This window comes from Convolutriloba macropyga, unplaced genomic scaffold (assembly GCF_964194025.1).
Source record: "Convolutriloba macropyga unplaced genomic scaffold, txConMacr16.3 SCAFFOLD_4417, whole genome shotgun sequence".
NCBI classification, from domain to species: domain Eukaryota; kingdom Metazoa; phylum Xenacoelomorpha; order Acoela; family Convolutidae; genus Convolutriloba; species Convolutriloba macropyga.
In genome coordinates, this window is record NW_027453191.1 from 637 (window position 1) to 21,273 (window position 20,637).

General features: G+C 38.9%; 1 protein-coding gene across 1 annotated transcript; it reads right to left on the reverse strand.

The window, feature by feature from the left end:
- Nucleotides 1–14,355: 14,355 nt before the first annotated feature.
- Nucleotides 14,356–19,917, reverse strand: LOC142358118 (neuronal acetylcholine receptor subunit alpha-2-like). Its single transcript, XM_075409582.1, has 4 exons — nt 19,842–19,917; nt 17,888–17,932; nt 14,909–15,018; nt 14,356–14,496 (listed from the first exon to the last, which is right to left on the reverse strand). The coding sequence occupies exons 2-4, from the start codon at nt 17,912–17,914 to the stop codon at nt 14,451–14,453; spliced, it is 183 nt and encodes a 60-aa protein (XP_075265697.1). The 5' UTR covers nt 17,915–17,932; nt 19,842–19,917; the 3' UTR covers nt 14,356–14,450.
- Nucleotides 19,918–20,637: the final 720 nt, after the last annotated feature.

Below are 20,637 nucleotides of genomic sequence, written 5' to 3' on the forward strand. Positions count from 1 at the left end.
ATATACAAAGATATATATATATATATATATATATATATATATATATATACATATATATACATATCTGTAGATATATGTGTCTGTGTTTGCGTGTGTATATATATATATATATAGCGTGTGGGCAAAATTATTTTGAAACAAATTAAGTAGATTTTAAAATTATGCTAGTTTTAATGAGCAAAACAATTTTCTGAATAACTATGAATTAACTTGAGAAAAGTGCAACTCCTTTTTTGAAACAAAATTTTTTATACTTAATTAAACAAGGAGGCTCACTAATGTGAGTTTGCGCATAATGTTCCGACCCCGCTCATGTATATTTTTCATTTATCTCTACAGAACGAGGAAGAGATAAAGAAAACTTCGATTTCGTTTCACAAAATATAAAATAAATAAAACAATCCAATTTGAGGCTCGATGAGACCTGTCATTAATATGACTTTCAGAAAAAACGGCGATAAAAGTGAAATAATTACAAATTTTAATTACGACCAAAACTATAAAAAATGATTAATAACCAAAAGAAAATAGAATCAGACAAAACTCAAGCTGAAGAAGATGAACATGTAGTTCATTAGAAAACAAATATGGAACTTTTTCCACATTGCAATTTGGTAACGAGTCAACAAGACATGAGTAGAAGCCCAAAGTTTAAAAAAACGTTGTTTTTTTTGAACAGAATAAATGCCAAACTGATTAGAAACCTTATGCATGCACTGAAATTATTAACAGAACCATTTGTAGCTTCTTAGAGAGTGGTTGAGACCTTTCAATATCAAGGATATTTATTATGACTACAAAAAGAACGCCAAACAATTGCAAAAGAAAAAATTTCATGAAAACGGTGTCGCAGCCAATAAAACCTTAAGCTGCTCACTAGGAATATTAAAAACTTTTAATTGGGTTTTTTTTAAAAAAAAAAACAGAGGACTGCTCATTACTGTGATACTGTGAAGACACTATGAGAGAGGAAAAAAAACCTAAAAACTTTCATACAAAAATCTACTTTCTGGGCGAATATACAAAAATCAATAATAATTTATAAAACTTATTGTACCAAGAAAAAGACTATTTGAGGAAAAACTGTTATAAATAGCAACTTGCAGTTCAATAGATAAGGAATGTGACTGGTAGATTAACAGATGAGACAAATTAACAGAAATAAAGTTGGCAAAGCTCAGAAGCTCCTTATTTTTTTTGAAAACAAATATTTTCGAAATTCAAAGCCAACATAAGCTTTCAACTAAAAGAATAGACAGTTTATCGGGCATCATCTGCAAAAACTAAATGCACCTGTTATCATTGAGGCTAGGTCATATAACTATAAAACACCATGGAATACGAGCAGTACCAAAAACAACTTTAGCAAGCCACATTGTTGAAGACATTAAATTTATAAAATACTAACCGCGAGAAAAAAAACTTCACATGCATCTGCTTTGAACATAATAAAGTCTGTTTGTAAAACGAATATTTCAAAAAGACAACAAAAAGAACCATAAAAATTTGAAAAATATTAAAAACTTACAAAATTCTTGCGAAATAAATTGCCTAAGGCCTAAGGACATCAGTCAAAATGTTTAACCAACAGAAAAAGTTTTCTTTGATACAACAAAAAAATTAGCGAAAGCTGCCAATAACGTGTCTAAGTAACGAAAATGATATCAAATTGTTAAATAAAAAAAGACAAAAACCAGAACAAAAAGAGATTAGTTGAATGCTTTCGAAAAAAAAAATCAAATTAAAAGTCAGAAAACCGTCAGCTATATACCTATATCAGTGTTGAATTCATTTATATGTCTCTAGATGGCCATTGAGATCTTTGATTACCCAATGTTTGTTATATGAAAAACCAAAATTATCAGCAAATACAAGGCAAGACTAAAAACTTTAGCAAAGTCCGCAGGAGAACGGTGTCAAGGCCCTTAAAACCAAAAGTTATGAAAACTATAAATACATTCAATTACAAATTATGTAATTTTTTTTTCAGTTGAATTGTTAAGTAAAGTGACAATTTTCAAAGAAACGAAAAGAGCAGCAAAAATGGTTAATTATTCACAAAAATCACAAATTTTCTTTTGAAAACTCCTGGTATCAAAAACAAGAAGCCAATGTTTTTGAAAAAAAAGCCATAAGTACAAGTTTGCATCGTAAATGAAAGAAAAATGGACATACATTTACTATGATTAAGCTTGAAGTCGACGGAGGTAAGATAAAAAAAAATTGACGCTCAGAAGTTCAAAAAATCAGCTTTTCTTAAAATAAAAACGTTCAGAGTATTACTGGCATGATTGCATTAAGGGGTATCACTAAAGGTGACGAAAAGTATTCACTCTTTCGAATGTTAATTCATCATAATATCGATAAGGCAACTGTATTCAACTACGCATTAAGGCCAACGGCCCATGTCAATGGCCCGGCAAATCTAGCTTGATCTTTTTTAGCAGGTATTTTGTCTGAGCTCAGATTGGTCACCAACACACTTTCGAAACATAAAAACGTTCAGCCTAAAAAGAGCGCAATCGATTTAGTATATTCGTAGGCTCAACGAAAATTATGTTAAACGAACTTTTGTCGAGCACTCTACGTATAAGAAGTTAAATGTTTAAGAAATTATGTAATCTTTTGTTCATTTCTCGCTTTATTCAAATAGCGCATTTCAATCATCGCTGCTCTTTTATTTACTCAGTACCATTGTCGCACGGTTTCAAATGAGATTAAGATATTCAATCATTTGTCGCGTGATTGCAGGTCAAACAAAAAGATATGGAACAATCGTCGTACGATTGCAATTCAAGAAAAGATATTTTCTCGCTGATAACGTTTATTTACTTAGTAACATCCTCCGGCCCAGAGGAAGATGTTGGGAGAATCGGTACCAGCTTAACGAGTGGGCGAACGAGCGATCCGGAAGACGTGCGTACGACGGCGGAGCGGGCGACGCTGTCGGATCCGTAACGGAGTTCTTCGATCCGAGCAGTTGGATAGTAACCCCTAGGGTTGCTTTCTTCAACGATCCACACTAAATCACCAGCCTTGAGGTGATGCTCCGCAGGCGTCTGCCACTTAGCTCTGCGGTTCATCGCAGGTACATACTCCTTTAGCCAACGTGCCCAGATTGCATTGGCGTATGACTGTGCACGGGCGTACCGCTTACGATGATCGAACTCGTCGACTCCAACGATGGACGGAATTCTGGTTGCTTGGTTACCGAGTAGAAAATGATTAGGTGTTATTGCGCCTAGGTCGGACGGGTCGGCGCTTACGGGCGTTAAGGGACGTGAGTTTAGTGCGTATTCTACCAGACAAAAAGTAGTGTTCAACACCTCATCTGTGAGGCGACGCATACCGAGGATAGTGTACAGTACTCTTTTAAAACTACGAACTAACCTCTCCCAGATGCCACCTTGGTGTGGCGCACTGGGTGGATTGAACCTCCACTTAATACCCTTATTGGCAAGTTCGGCAGCGATGTTAAGCGTATTCCATTTTTCCACACATTCACGGAGCTCTTTCTCCGCTCCAATGAAGTTCGTACCGTTATCCGACCAAATCATAGCAGGAGTACCACGACGGGAGACGAACCGCTCAACTCCCATTACACAGGAACTAGTGTCCATGGACGGGACAATTTCAACATGGACAGCAAGAGTAGTGAGACAAGTGAAGAGAAATCCCCACCTCTTCTCGGTAGTCCGACGAACAGTGACGTAGAATGGGCCGAAGTCATCAACCCCGGTGTTGGTAAAGGGAGGAGACTTGTATGCGAGTCTCTCCTTTGGTAGGTCTGCCATGATAGGTTGAATGGTTGCTGCACGAAACTTTCTACACAAGACGCAGTTTGATTTGATGAAACGCAGTGTGGAACGTAGTTTTAGGATGGCATAACGTTCTTGTACCTTTGACCGTAAGTAATCGATGCCCTGATGATGGTTCTTCAAATGAGTATGCCGCAGAAACAGTTTAACAAAAGTATGACGCGCATCCAGCACGATAGGATGCTTAGTGTCAAAGTCAATTTCCAATAGCCGTCGGAGTCGACCAGAGCAACGGATGAGACCATGAGGTCCAGTAAACGGAGTAAACTGAGCAATGCGGCTGCTCTTCCTAACGGATTTGTTGTCAAGAAGATCCTTTCTTTCAGTATTAAAGGACTCTCCTTGAACCAAGTACTGGAGATGACGCTCGGCTTCGTCAAGCTCAACAGGGTTGGCTATGCTGCCGTCTACGGTACGGTAACTTTCATGAGATGGTAAAAGACGGAGCACATATGCGGTGACACGAAGTAATTTTTGATAAGAACTGAACTTATCAAACGGGATCAGATTAATGCTTTGTTCCTTTGGGGAATTGGTTACAGATGCGGCTAAAGATGAGATGGAGTCATCATCTTGTTCCTTGGTTACAACGCCGAGCTTGATGTTATCAACGACGTCACTATTTGGCACAAAAGGGAATTGCTTAGTCCTCAAGAAGTCAGGACCCCTCAGCCAGCCACTTGATTGCAAAGCTTCAGCGGACATACCACGCGTGCCAGCATCTGCCGGATCATCACAAGTGGCGACGTGGTTCCATTGGTCAACGCTGGTGTTCTCCAGGATTTCACTAACCCGATTTGCATTGAAGATGGGGTGTTTTCTTTGTTGAGTTTATCCACTGCAAGACGATTGTACTATCTGTCCACATAAAGACTTTGTCCACAGTAACCGTTTATGCTCGACAGATTTCCCTTTTTAAACGGGCAGCGAGGAGAGCGGCTTGTAATTCCAACTTAGGAACTGTCATTACCTTCATAGGTGCAACACGGGCCTTGCCCAAGACAAACGCCAGCTCTGTTATAATCTCCCCGGAAAAGCAAGTTACTTGAGCCCTAAGAAATCCTACTGCACTGAATACGTCTTGCTATCACCAAACATGTGGAGTTCAAGATGTTGGGATGGTCCTGAAAAGTAACTTCTCGGTATAGTGATCTTAGCTAACCGCGGCAGTTCAACACACCAGGCGAGGAATCTGTCAACTGTGTCTTTAGGTAACTCGTCATCCCAACTTTGTCCATTGACACGCCAAATGTTTTTCAAGATTAACCGAGCACCAACAGTGAACGGTGCGACAAGACCAATTGGCTCGTAGACCTTTGACACAAGACTTAGGACCAAGCGCTGTGTTAAACTTTTCGTGATGGTGCTGTTTGTACCCCTGCTCACAACCAGAGTATCGTTGTTGTGATCCCACTTAAGTCCAAGCACATGTATTGATTCCTCCTTGGATGAAACGATGACCTTCGGTTCAGTGGATTGAGCAGACCCATCAATTCGGTCAGCCAGATCTGGTACATTGCTTACAAACTTAGTAAGCTTGAACCCATCTAGATGGAGAAGATGTACCAATTCCTTCGACATAATGAGGGCCCTCTCGGGGGATTCCACTGAGTCTAAGTAATCGTCCATGTAGAAGTTCTCAAGGACGGCTTTTGCAGCTTCTGGGTAGTCCTTAGCATTATCACTTGCCGTGCGTTGAAGTGCGTAGTTGGCGCAGGTGGGCGAATCTTTTGCCCCAAAGATGTGGCGCGTATACTGGTGTACCACAACATTTGATGTGGGGTCCTCCCGCCACAAAAAGCGCAATGATGGTTGATCACATGGTAACACTCCAACTTGGAGGAACATTCCCTCGATGTCGGCGGATACAGCAAATTGATGTTGTCTGAACCGTAGGAGTACATAGATTAGGTTATGCAGTAAGTCAGGTCCAGTGAGTAATGACTTATTAAGAGATGCGCCATGGAATTTAGCTGCTCCGTTTAGTACCCTACGAACCTTGCCACGCTTGTTCGGGTTAACAACCGGATGGTGTGGTAGGTACCACTCTCGTTCCGAGCGACTTTCCACCTTATGAGCATCTTTGACCCTTACTACATAGCCCTTGTCTATGTCCTCTTTGATAGTACTCGAGTACTTTTCCCTTAATGTCTGATCTTTCGTGAGCCGCTTTTCCAAAGACTTTAATTGAACAAGCGCTGAGAAATAATTGTTGGGCAGTTCGATGTTATCTTCAGCCCATAGCATTCCTACATCGTACCTTTTTCCATTATGCACGGTGGTGTTTTCAAGAATTTCATGCGCACGCGCATCCGAGGCGGATCGTGGGTCTACTTGCTTAAGTGCGCCGTACGACTCCATGTCGTACCAAGATTTTACCTGACTAGCGAGTTCAAAATCCTGCTCCATATTAGCTTTGAAACAAGTCGAGACTAAACCTGAAGACGACGGTAGAGGGCCGCTTAGAACCCAACCTATGGGCAAGCGAACAGCGAAGGGCGAGGACTTCTCGTCGGCAGCGAAGTACTCTAACGGGCGGATGGCATGATACACATCCTGTCCAAGTATCATATCGATGTTTCAGCGCTGAGAAATAACAAGCGCTGAGAAATAATTGTTGGGCAGTTCGATGTTATCTTCAGCCCATAGCATTCCTACATCGTACCTTTTTCCATTATGCACGGTGGTGTTTTCAAGAATTTCATGCGCACGCGCATCCGAGGCGGATCGTGGGTCTACTTGCTTAAGTGCGCCGTACGACTCCATGTCGTACCAAGATTTTACCTGACTAGCGAGTTCAAAATCCTGCTCCATATTAGCTTTGAAACAAGTCGAGACTAAACCTGAAGACGACGGTAGAGGGCCGCTTAGAACCCAACCTATGGGCAAGCGAACAGCGAAGGGCGAGGACTTCTCGTCGGCAGCGAAGTACTCTAACGGGCGGATGGCATGATACACATCCTGTCCAAGTATCATATCGATGTTTCCATAGCAATATGTAACTGGGTCTAGGACTGCTAGGTGCGGGTATGTTTCCTGAAGTGCATTAATGTTGATGACATCGGCGCCTACATTTAAATCTTCCTTTACGTAAGGGCTTACTTTAAATGGTTCAAATGCTTGGTTGTCGCGTGGTGTTACAATTAGTTCAACTAACTTAGTGTCTACAACCTCCTCGGTATTTATACCCTTGACTGTTAATTTCAATGCTGTGCCGTGCAAACCAAGTCTATTTGCAAGATCATTGGACACCCAAGAGTTACTGCAAGTGGTATCGCACAAAACTAAAGCCGTGGTATCTTTACCAGAAGCGCTCTTCAACTGTAATTCAGTCACCTGAAGGAGGCCTTTCACATTACTCACAGATGACAAAGTAGTGGTCTTACTCGATGATTGGACACTAGAAAGTTTACTTTGATTTGCGCCAGCATTAAAATTACTATTGTTGTTGTTTGAAGGGGATTTTGATGGATAAACCCTCTCAGCTCCATGAAGAAGTGTTTTATGGGAGCTGTTGCAACCGTCCTTCCTGCATTTTCTAGGATTTGGGCATTGCCTGAACGTATGCTTTTCTCTCAAACATGAGAAACACAGTTTTGATTCCGCTACTACCTTTGCTCGCTGAGTGGGAGACTTTTCTTTAAATACCCTACACTCCCAGATGCGGTGGTTACCTTTACACACAATGCAGCGAGGTGTTGCAGGCGTTGCCGATGTTGAGGCTGGTCTCTGAGTGCCCTTAGTTTGCGTATTAGCAGCAAAAGTTCTCGAGGCAACTTTGGTCTTTACTACTGAGCTGGTGTTATCCTCAGTTCTTGCCTTCGATGAAGTTTGTTTCATTAAATCATGTGCCTCGGCCTTCTCCTTCAACCAATCGTTGAAGTCAAGGAGTGTTGGCTTAACCCAAAGTTTTTTCACTGTGAAGAGTGACCAAGACTCTTTTAGATTGGGCGGCAATTTTTGCACAGCCGTGTTAAGAAGTGAGGCGCTCTTAAGGTCTGCGTCATATGAAAGTTATTTAAAGACCCCAACAAGACTTGAAATTGCTGCAGAATAGTTTATGATGCTGTCACTATTGTGCATCTTAAGTGGAGGAAAAGAGCTGAGTTTGACTAAGTGTGCACTGACTACTGCCTGTGGTTGGCCAAATTTACGTTCGAGTGTCTTAAGTGCGTCCTTATAATTTAAACCACAGTATGCGAACTCAGCGATGGCGGTTTTAGCTTTTCCAGTTACAAGCGTTTTGAAATATGTTAACTTGACATCATCAGACAAGGACTGTGCGTCTATGGCGCTTTTAAATTGTCCGAACCATTCGTGCCACTGCAGTGGATCACCATTGTACTGTGACAATTTCCACTCGGGCAGTGGATCGTTCTTCTTACAAGTAATTGCCTCCGCCAACTGCTTTATCAAATCCACAGAGTCCGAAGAAGGAGCCGAAGGTGTGGGATGCGGCGGGCCACCCCAACACAACGGGTTCGGAACGGTAGCTCCATACGTTGGCGGAATGATCGGAGTGACAAAGGTGGGGGCGGTACCTGTGGAAGAACTAAATGGATTCGCTTGCATGAAGTCTGATGTTACGTGATTTTGAGCGCCTGCTGCTGCTTGTACTTGAGAGGAGAGGAGCGATGTAGTGATATGAGGGTTGATTAACGGGGTCGGTTGTGCGGTGTATAAGTTTGCAGATGTACGTACAAGTGGTACTGCATTAGATGGGACTGCTGCCGGAAAACGCCAGACATTTGGGTCTGGAGGATCAGGAGGTGCGTGGGTTATCGGGACAAAATTTTGGGGCTGAAAACTCTTGTGGGGGTGGTGGATGAATTAGTTGAGGTACAAAAATGTTTGCGGAGGAAATGATTGGTGCAGGCGGAGAATGGGGTAACAGATTGACATTATTCGCCACGGGGTTAGTGGCGTGTAGTGGGAGTGCTTGTGGCGGCGGAGGAGGAAAGCGGAATGCTGGTGGGATTAACGGGAAATGCGGTGGTGCGGGATTTAGAACGGGGGATGGGGGGCTAGTATATTTATTTGTGCTTGTTGCGGGTTAAGTGCTAGCGGAGCATTAACGAGTGTGTTTAAAGGTGGTGAACGCGGAGGGCTGACTAAATTCAACTGTCCCGGCATGCTCGACCTGCGAGGGAATTGATGATCCAACTGTAAAGCATCGAAGTGCATTGTTGCTTGAGACAGTTGTCGGGCTGTGTTTGGGGCGTTTAGTTGAGTTGGCATACCAAAGATTACTGGTGATGGAGGCGTATATTGAGGCTGTTGCTGTTCTTGCATGATGTTGTTTGCATTATGTGCTTCATTGGTTACATTGGTTCTACTACTTGGCTCATGGACAGGGAGGTTGATGTTGGCCTCAACTTGACCATGTGTATTGAGATTGAAGTGTGAGTTTGGAAGGTGAGCTGAAGAAGGTCGTTGGGCAATTGCTTGGTTGCATTGGGCGATGGAACCAGAAAAGTGCAAACTCGGTTCGTTTGCAACATCTGCCATGTTCCCGGCCGGTGACGAATTAACCCAATCTTGAACAAGTTTCTTGCTCTTGACTGAACTTCTTTCCGTAAAGAGCCCACTCATTTTGCCCGTACCGGACCCGTCTGCTGATGATTTTGTCATCAACCCAATTTGCTCAAGGGCTGCAGCAGCTACTTCCTTGCGATGATCCTCCTCAAGCTGCTCAATTTCCAATTCCCGCAATTTCGTTTGTTTTTCAATTTCAAGAAGCTGTCTAGCAATGCGAAGCTTTGCCTCATGTTGTTTCTCAAGTTCCTCCCTTTTTAGTTTCGATAGTTCTAAGTCTCGTTGACGCTGACTTGATCTTTTTGAGGAAGTCATATGTGAACTTGATTTTGAATGGTGAGAGGTGTACTGCTCTGCTGTCTCTTTGTCATGGACCGAATTGATATACCCTCGAGCAGCAGCAATGAACTCATCAGTTTTCTTTGTTACAGTCTCTAACCATTTTTCAAGGTTCTTAAAGCATCTGGATTTTCAGTCTTTTGTGCCAGATCAAAGAACTCTTCATTTTTATCAACTACTCTAATAAAAGCGTCTTTGCACTTCACAAGCAGACGTTCGATCTTAACTTTCCTGTCTTGCTTATCAATAGCATTGTTAATTTCACCATAGATGTTATTAAGTTCAGCCTCTAATTTTGCCATCGCACTATAAAGTTTGTTGAATTTGTCCTGCAAAGTTGTCATGATCTTATGAAAAAACAGGAACCACAGGTTTAATTTGGTACTAATATAAAGTACACACACATGCAACAGCACAACACAAATGGGTTATACCGAACCCTAGTGTGACGGTTTGGCTAGCAAACCGCCAAAGAGCAAAGATGTTCGTCGAGCACAATAGTACCCGGCGAAAGAAAGGAAGAACGGTGCGCAGGAAGCGCGAAAAGGGGCAGAACGGGAGACGGGACGGACAGGAAGAGACGCCGAACGAGTAACGCACGACTCAACGGGAAACCGGACAGACAAACGGGAGCGTCGGGCAAAAAGCGCGCAACGAAGCGGGAAAATGGCACGGGCGGGGCGGAAACGACGCGCGGGTGGCGCGCGACGAAACGGGAAAACTGGCACGGGCGGATGCGGAAACGTCGGGCGGATGGCGCGCGACAAAACGGGAAAACTGGCACGGGCGGATGCGGAAACGTCGGGCGGATGGCGCGCGACGAAACGGGAAAACTGGCACGGGCGAGGCGGAAACGACGCGCGGATGGCGCGCGACGAAACGGGAAAACTGGCACGGGCGGATGCGGAAACGTCGGGCGGATGGCGCGCGACGAAACGGGAAAACTGGCACGGGCGGGGCGGAAACGACGCGCGGATGGCGCGCGACGAAACGGGAAAACTGGCACGGGCGGATGCGGAAACGTCGGGCGGATGGCGCGCGACGAAACGGGAAAAACTGGCACCGGCGGATGCGGAAACCACAAGCGAGGAGGCGGGAAGATCGATGCTAACAGACCACAGCAACAAACTCAACCAAACAAGCTAGCCGTAACTCCAGAATAAACTTAAGTCACACCCTAGAAAGAAGGAGACGAGCTACTGCCAGGTACACTATCACAAAACATTATGGGGTTTTTATCAACGGCATCAAAACATTAAACATGAAACAATTTACGGCAACAGTGTAGTATAACCAAAAGTCGAAAGGTCAGGAACCTTACTGGCCGTAACTCCAGAACAAACTTAAGTCACACCCTAGCAAACCACCCTACCCAGACAACAAAAGTGCATACTACAAAAACTAATAAAGCTACAACAAATTGCTATCAAACCAGTGTGGTGAAAGTCACGAAACAAACCAGCCGTAACTCCAGAATGAACTTAAGTCACACCCTAGCAAGGAATGAGACTACACAACAAACCAGCATACTAGCAGAGAGAAATTTTACTACAGCAGAAACTCAACATACTACATCATACAACAGATCAACGGGGGTTAGAAGGAAACAAAGTGACACGGAAACAAAAGGACGGAAACGGAAAATGAAACCAGATAACCTGCGGAAAACGGACGGTAGTGAAAAACTCGAAGAATGGGGAGAGCGAAACGTTTAGTAAAGCGCTATCGGAGAGAACCAACCACAAACTAACCCGTAACTCGTGAGTTAACTAAGTCACACCGCCAGTCAGCGGGTAGACTCCCACAACAGCGCAAGACTAAGTGACATTCAGGTTATCAAGGCCTGTGTGATTTCCGCCTCCTCGAACGCATGACGGGTGCGAAGCGTTTTACGGCGGCGCTTTGAAAGTTTTTTCGGTCGAGAGCGTGTTATCAAGGACCGGAGGTTGTTCTTATGGGCTAACACTATAGTGAGTGTTTTCAGCTCAAGCGCAGGCCTTTGGTGTAACGCTCTGTACTCTTTAAGTAAACTAAGATCTTTCTGTTTACGTCTAGACACAATGTCTTTCACTAAATGGATGGTAACTAGAGTACTGCGCTTGAGCTGACTGTAAATATCAGGAGTTCCCTCTCTGGGGCAATATACTATAGCTTCTATGCGCTCCTGATACTTTTCAAGCACTTCAATAAGCTGCGAAGGTGTTAAAGGCTTTTTGTTGTTACTGCGATGACGTGAAAGCGAATTGTTCACTACATCATGCCATATAACTAGGCGCTTCTTATCATGAAAGAAATGACTCAACTGGAACTGCGCTGTTTTTCGGACTTTCAAAGCGTTAGGGTTGAAACTTAAACCCGGTAAGGCGTAAACGTTACGTTTGTAACGATTTTGTGTTACTTGAGGCGCAGTTTTTATGGCGTGATGAAGTGAACTTGCAGCTAATATGAAAACCATATAATGTTTTTACAACATAATTGATTTGAGCTTCGCTCAAACTCCGAACCTTGATGTTAAATGCAAAGATGTTAAATTTTTTCACAACTTTCCAAGAATGAGCGCTTTTTGTGAAAAAAAATCAGTTACCTGATCTTTTTTTTACGAAGTTTGAAAAATTTGACCAAACTTGTTTTTACAACGTTTTAATCGATCTAAATACTATATAAGTATGCTAGAATGATCAGTTTTTTTTTCAATTTTCCAAATTTGGTCATTTTTTTCAAACTTTTTTTTGCTTCGCGTAAATTAAGACGTTGATATCTTTCTTAAACCGAATTCGGCAAGATTCAAATTTTCAAATTCGATGTTTTTAAAATCAAAAGCGTATGGGGTGGTTTATCGGTGACCGTTATTCAAAAAAAATCAGATTATAGGAAATGAAACCAAAAATATAAGGGGGTCACTAGATTTGCCGGTTTCTATGATAATAATTTAAAACATCAGAAGGAGTATCAATTTTGATTGAGTCTTACAAGTTTTTTTCTCTTTTTGGAAAATTGACCTCTCGGTTGACACCAGTGCACATCAGCCTATAATTTGAGATTGTATAGTTGAATGCATTCGACAGGTAATAGGTCTTCATCAAATCGGGTTTGTAGCCAATCTTCACCAAATGAGTGGCATAGTCCCTCACGCGAATATGAACAGCTGCTAACACACAGTCTGGAGCTCTGCAATTGGTGCTGTTCTGAGTTAGGTAATCAAGCACCGCCTTTCCATGAGTCCAGATATGTTTCTTGATTGTAATCGTGGAGCGAAAGTCGGTCACATGCGCATCTGATCCGAGTCTTAGACGAATGAATTGGAATTCCCACTTCAGGCGGTTCGCGGAAGAAGGGGGTGGGGGAAGGTGATGGGAATGAGCTGAATGAACTGAAGGGTAAAACGTAATTCGAATACGCATGAAAGACTAAGATTTTAAGGAAAATTCCTTATTCATATTGCATTCAAATCTATTCAATAAGTTTATCACATCAATTAGGCTAAATATTTTGTCGAACTAGCGTTTGTATTTTAAACGAAAGGTGGCTCAGTAAGGAGCGGCACCAAAAATAAAGGTGACGAAAAGTATTCACTCTTTCGAATGTTAATTCATCATAATATCGATAAGGCAACTGTATTCAACTACGCATTAAGGCCAACGGCCCATGTCAATGGCCCGGCAAATCTAGCTTGATCTTTTTTAGCAGGTATTTTGTCTGAGCTCAGATTGGTCACCAACACACTTTCGAAACATAAAAACGTTCAGCCTAAAAAGAGCGCAATCGATTTAGTATATTCGTAGGCTCAACGAAAATTATGTTAAACGAACTTTTGTCGAGCACTCTACGTATAAGAAGTTAAATGTTTAAGAAATTATGTAATCTTTTGTTCATTTCTCGCTTTATTCAAATAGCGCATTTCAATCATCGCTGCTCTTTTATTTACTCAGTACCATTGTCGCACGGTTTCAAATGAGATTAAGATATTCAATCATTTGTCGCGTGATTGCAGGTCAAACAAAAAGATATGGAACAATCGTCGTACGATTGCAATTCAAGAAAAGATATTTTCTCGCTGATAACGTTTATTTACTTAGTAACAATCACAATTGACAGCTTTCAGGATGAAGTTGGATATTTTGTTAGTCTTTTTTTCAGTTTAAATTGAGTGTTTTCGTAAGACAATAACTTGAGTTTGTTTTTTAAATCACAGCAGTTTGCAATTAACTGAGTGCACAAGAGTATCCTTATTGGTGAAATCTTGAAAATTCAATTTTATAATTGTTCGATTGGATAATACTTTCGAACTGGAAAATAAATTTCATTTATTGGGTCAAAGGCATAGGTATTAATCCATCATGGCTGAGCTTTTTCGCCAAACTTAAAAAAATGCGTGAATTAAAATAGTAATAATAATTGAGGTGGTTATGCCCCTCCCGAGGTTCAGTTTTTTCATCTGTTACTATTGACTATGGGTTGAAAACATCAAACAACACAAAAAGCACCGCCTTCATCGAAAACAAAGGGGAGAAAACATAAAAACCACATGAAAAAACTATGAATAGGTTTAATACCAATGATTTAGACAAGAACGTTTCTAATAAATAGAACATCTTCAACAAAATAGAACATGATGAAAAAAATTAATCGATTAAGAATTTAAACAAGATTTGTTCTTCTTTTCAACGCTATAAGTAACTCATTTACATGCGTCTCCATTTTCCACGGTTGCAGCGTCTAATAAATTCGAGTGTCAATTAGAAAGAATTGAAAAAAAATCTAATTGGTGATTAATTCCAGACATATCCCTCTGGAAAAATACTCGCTAAAACAACAGGTTTCAGTTGGAACTTCTTACATTTTTTGTATTGCTTCTCTGGAGAGAAGTTGTTTTGATCATGAAATTATAGTTGCTGTAATATAAAATTGCGAGGTGTAATCTACAAAAGAGGTGTAATCTATTATTTTGTTCCATTTGAAACTTATGAACGAATTTATCACTATTTATAGTAGAATCCTAATCATTTATCCGAATGTGACCAACTATTTGAAAAAAAAAACAGTAGTAACTTTGCCTGACCTACAAAGTTTGAAAAAGTTTGAAAGAGTTTAAGGAAAACTCTTTGGATTCGAGTTTTTTTTTAAAATTCAGTCTGTGAGTTGTCGACAATGTCAGTCAATTAAATTTTAAGTGAGGTTAAACAAGACAAAGTTGTTCATGCCAAAATAGGACTAACGCATTTGTGACGACGAGGTCAGGTATCCATATCTGGTCAGACTCCACTCGGATGTCAGTGATGTTGTTGTAGTCTGCTGGATTCCACTGCAAGTACTCGTCAACCCACACCTTGAAAAATACAATATTAATTAATTCTTTTGTTTCAAAGAACGATCTATCGTTTTTTTTTCAATTTGATAATTTTTTACTTCCAAGAATATTCAAATCGGGCCTTATTATCGACCAAATGGCTAAATTCGGTTTTCGTGTTCTTCTCTCGTTTATAATTATAATTATCAGTAATTTTGATGGAAAAAATATGCCACTCTTCCTTCCATTTCAATAGCCCAGATGGAATAAAATCAATTTATTTGTTTCAGCGAAATCCACCGTCAATTTTGTTTTTAGATGATTTTTCGAAAACGTGTGCTGGCTATAAAGATTTGGTCAAAGTTTATGTCATCTTACACAGCGCATTCTAACGTAAAAGAAACAAAACATAACCGACTAACGTCGGGCGAATTGCTCTCAAACGACCGGTGAGCGGTCGTTTGAGAGTCTCCAAAAAGTTTGAGCTGTGAAACAGAGCTGAGAGGCTCTAAGAGCACTTAATGCCCGCTGGGCGCTACCTGTTTATCCCGTTTTTGAGGACGAAAAGTCAAAAGCGTCAGACGAAAAATCGGTCAAGCGAAAAATCGCATAAAAAAAGACCAAAAGGACTAATATAATTGCTACAAACTTCGTTTGAGAGCAATTAATTAGATGTGTCGCAAGCCGTTTTTAACAGACAAATTCGAAGCAACAATTTTTTTCGAATCCAACTTGAGAAAAGATTTATCCGACGAAAATCTAATTAATAACAAATTTAATTGTTTAAGAATCATCTGACAACCAAAACTTTACACACTATAGATGGCTTGGCAAAACAATTTGTTTTACACTTTTTTTTGAAAACGTGGGCCAAGAATAGACAGTTTTCGCAACAATCGAAGGCCTCAAAAGCAAATACAAGTTTCAACAATATTTCAACAATTTATCAGCTTTCTAATATTTTTCCAGAATGAGCACAGATTAATAAATTTAGGGAACATTTTAAAATACAGTTCTTTTCAATTAAATTGAATCTTTATGAACAAAAAAATGCGGATTGATATACTTTAACACTCACTTCAATAAATATAAGCTGTATAAAAAATTACCGAATATTTAAGGAGATTGTTTACGCACAAACAAAATTTGAACATTGAACAAAGGAAAAATGATAGTTTAGAAAATTTTAAAATTTTCTCATAACAGGATTGGATTTTAAAATGGTACACTTGACGATGCGTCAATGACTGATTGTGTATTTAAGTTCCATTTTTTCAATTAAAGTTGCGTTGAAATTTTTTCTCGTCTAACTCACTAAGACTAGTTGGGTTTTTTAGTAAGACTACAACCCCTCATAGACAAATCTTAAAAATGAAAAATAATATGAACCGAACTGAGTGAGCCTAAATATTTTAATCATGTTAACAACGTAAAAGATAAAATAAAAAATTTTAAAACGTTCATTTTGTTAAATTGACATGTATAGAACAATTTTCTTAAAAAAAGTCTTCCGTCTAAGTGGGATATGCTTTTTGCTCACACCTAAATTTTCTTGAAGTTTTTACCATAAGTTTACCATAAGTTTTTACCATCTATGGTTTTCAAGCTTGAGAGCCCACAAATATACTAAAGAAAAAAATAGAACAAGTTAGAGCAAAATCTGGCTACTTTTAACTAGATACAGCGGTTTACACAATATTTGTAAACCATGCACAGGATTTATCATGATTGGTCTAAATGGCAGAGACAGAAGGTTAAAAGCATAGAGTATTCAAACACTAGTTTTTATTTATAACTGACATCTGCAAAATCTGAAATTTTAGATTTTCCCAGTTAACTTTTTTTTAAAATAGAACAAAATCCTATGTTTCTATGAAGACTATTTCTCTTCCGCGTAATAAATGATACATGGGATAAGGACAGCTTTGCTTTTCTTATACAAAGGATTCAAATAAATGGTTTATTTGAATTATTATCTCAAAGTGAAAATGGAAAACTTAGGCTCCAAAGTTTTCTCATATAAATTGAGACCATGCGCAAAGTCACGGTTAAAACACTTAAAGTCTACGATTCTAAGTTAAATAATTTTTCTCGTAAAAGATATTTAAAAAATTTGAAAAAGAATAATATTTATTTTCAGTATTTTGCTCAATATGTGTTATTATAATTTAGCCGGATTTGAAGAACTAATGCTTTTGTCCATGTAAAAGTAGACTAATACTAGTTGTTTTGTAACGCTTCTATTATATTTTCTATATCTTTTTGTTTATTTGAATTTCTTCAGTGCTTCTGAGAGTGTAAAAATTGAAGAATTATGAAAGTCACAATCCCATCGCAGAGCGCTTTACAATTACTTGTTTTAAATTTTTGAGTTGCTATACAGCTAAACACTTGAGTTAAATGCTTCATGGTCTACACGCTTGTTTTCCTCTATAAATTTCTCTTTGACAGTAGAAAAAAAACTGAATAATTCTCTGCAGTGATGGAATCAATTTTTCTTGAACTTTTCAATGATCGCTTTTGTATCTCTCTCCAATTGTTGACACATGACCATTTTCAATATATTGATGGGCCAAAATTGGCTGAACAAAAAACTTTGAGCTGGTATTAAGTTTCTAAAACCAAAGACGTTTGAAGGGTTGGAAGAAAAAATATCGCATACAATTTCAATAAACAGTTGATAATAAATTGCAAATCTTTTATTTGCAACAAACTTGTTCAAACTGTTTATAACTAAGCTCAAATTTACTTCTAAAACCAACTCAATGTGTTAGATTACAATTTATTGTTAATAATCTCGTCAAAATATGACACTTATCTAAACTTTTCAGTCTGAAATATCTGAGGCTAAGTTGAAGATTACAGTATGGTGGTCATGTGTAAGATTTAAAGTTTTAATATGACATACCCGGACTAGCCACACTTTTGTCTTCATTTTCTGCTCCGGCTCATTCTGAAACAAATAAAAACAATAATTTTACAACTTCAGTCCCATGTGAAAATAAATCGAGATCCGCAGATCAGAAATAATCGCATGTTATAAACGACAGCATGCTAATTTGATACAGCCCCAGGGAGATTAAAAAGTTGAGGATTTGAGGGTCGCATTTTGTTTATTATGTTGATCTGCTAGTCTAAATATCAAAGATAATTATAACCTTTTTGACGTGTTGTGTTAACAAATTAACACCATAACAGTGATCAAAATCCGACTGGGCTGGGGTGTTAATACCCGTCTGTGCTCAAATAACTGAAGGTTCAGATAGCCGAAAATAAAGCCCGGCGACCCGTGGGACTTGATATCAATCTATCACAACCGAAAAAAAATATCAAACTCTTAAAAAGTTGCAGGCAAATTGATTATAGAATGCAGGAAAATTTGCCCAAAAATTTGCAAGTGAATTGTTCTTCAATGCTACTCAACTAAAATTTACCTGCAAATAATCTGGATTACCTGCAATTGCAGGAAAATTTACATGCGATATACTTTAAAGTTGCAATTATACGATCTTATCATTTTACCAGCAAAAAAATGCATGAAGTTCTACCTGCAAACTGCGAATTAAATTTACTAGTAGAGTTACATTGAGAAAAAATTGCTGATAAAACAGAATGAATTTACCTGCAAAACAAAAAGTTCCAGGAATTTAGCCGCAAAATTGAGTTTTATAATCGATTGTATGTAAATTTGACGTAATTTTTCTAGGTAATTTCTTGGTAATTTGCGAGAAAATTACAGGTATTTTTCTGTGTTCTGATCGGATGACTATGGATGGCTTCTGTCGGATGTCAATCTCCGAAACACTCTACGTGATTTGTTCTTTAGGGTTGTTAATTTGTGGTGAGAAACATGAAAAATTATGAAAAAAAGAATCTAATCTAGATCAATTCAATCAAGCTTCCATAAGATAAATTTTCATCCGGTTCAACATCTTAAGAGTAAAGTTATGCAGTTTGTTAAGCATCCGACAAATTATTAGATTCACTTTCTTCGATTGGTTTCAATTTTGTTCTCTTGTCAATTAGTATAATTAAAATAGAAATTTGTCGTCTTATTCTAGCTTTTCAAAGTTATTTTTTGCAAGTAAATTTGCACGTTTTGTTAGCTACAATAATGCCTGCCTGCGAAAATTGTAGGTAAATTAACCTAAATTTTTTTGAACCTCATGATCAAAACTTTTATTTTCTTTCTCAAAATTGATATTGCTAAACTTATTTTTTTCGGCTATCCGGAACATCAGCTAGGTGAAACAGCACGGCGGTAAATACTTTGAATTCCAGGAATAGATTACATAACAATTTGTATGACCGGAGATATTACGTAATTGTTGGGCTTTAAATGTGAGATTAAAACCCAAACAAGGTGTTTTCATTTTGTCTCCACCCATTTGTGTCTGATTTATTACAAACATAAATGGAAAGATATGTAAGATAAATTCACTTGATAAGTCTCAATATCATATTTTAGCCAATTTTGACGGTGTAATTGTCAAGTGTAGACAAAACTTATTTCACTCTTATTTTCTTAGACTGTTTGGCAACATTTTTGATTTTTTAATAGTTTTACAGGCTCTTCTCCGTCTCCATTACCCCCCCCCCCCCCACACACACACACACATAAATACACACATACACCCACCCAAATACTAGGTGTATATTATTTGCAATAAATCGTGCCATTTCGTAACACAATGATTTTTTCGATAATGGCCCGTGCTTGTAAACTTGCAACTGGGGAAAAAGGAAAAAGATTCGGTAACCCTAATACAAGTATTTTTTGGATTAAGTATTTTTTGGTTATTGAAAAAAATCCTGGCTTTGAAAAAGTCACCGTTAGATCATATAATCCAGACCACACCTACCTAAGATCAGAGACATTTGGTTCAAAACTGTCCATAATTGGTCGTATCAATGGAATCTCAGATCAAGTAATGAGCCCATTCACATTTTCCCAGATTGTAGAAATGTGAGCCCAGTGCTCAGACAATAACTGAATTATGAATTGAATTGTGATATTTTGGACAAAATAGAGCAACGATATGCACCTGCTGTTTACAATATCAGACCAAAAAAATGACTGAAACAGAGCAGTGAGGCCAAATTTAGCCGGTTAAAAAAGATGTAAAATCATAGATACTATTTATGATATTACAAATCAAAAATTAACGGTTTACTGAATAATCCTATGTAAAAACAACTTTTATAGACCTAACATATTTTTATCCATTGTTGTAATTTTAAAATTGTGACATTAGAGATGCTCTTTTAATACTCGTTTGTGGTTCGCCGAACAGCTTAAAGATATTGTACTAGGAAGTTTAGTGGCCAAATTTTAAATGTTAAATGTTTGAAACTACAAATTTTTTGTATTCACAAATATTTCTAAATCCACTGTTTTTTATCTGCATTCCTGATTACTTTCACAGGTTATTATTTGATGACTTTTTTGTAATCCCTGAAAGCATTAAATCTGAAATATAACGTTTAAGTTTCATGCCAGCACTTAGAACTGATTAGACTGTTTTACATATAAGATTTGTCAAAAAAAACAAGAAACCGAGTTTTATATAATCAGAAGATGAAAAACGTTGGGGCCACTGATTTTAGGCTACTACATCAGAAGACTATGAAAACCAAAGAAGCATGTCTTGTTTGACG

What these genes read in the sequence shown, in the direction of transcription:
- LOC142358118 (XM_075409582.1), bottom strand. Translation starts at nt 17,914, where the DNA reads ATGAAGACAAAAGTGTGGCTAGTCCGG. An exon ending in CAAAAGTGTGGCTAGTCCGG is followed by an intron (nt 15,019 to 17,887) that starts GTATGTCATATT and finishes GTATTTTTCAAG; the next exon opens with GTGTGGGTTGACGAGTACTT. An exon ending in GACCTCGTCGTCACAAATGC is followed by an intron (nt 14,497 to 14,908) that starts GTTAGTCCTATT and finishes CTGTTGTTTTAG; the next exon opens with CGAGTATTTTTCCAGAGGGA.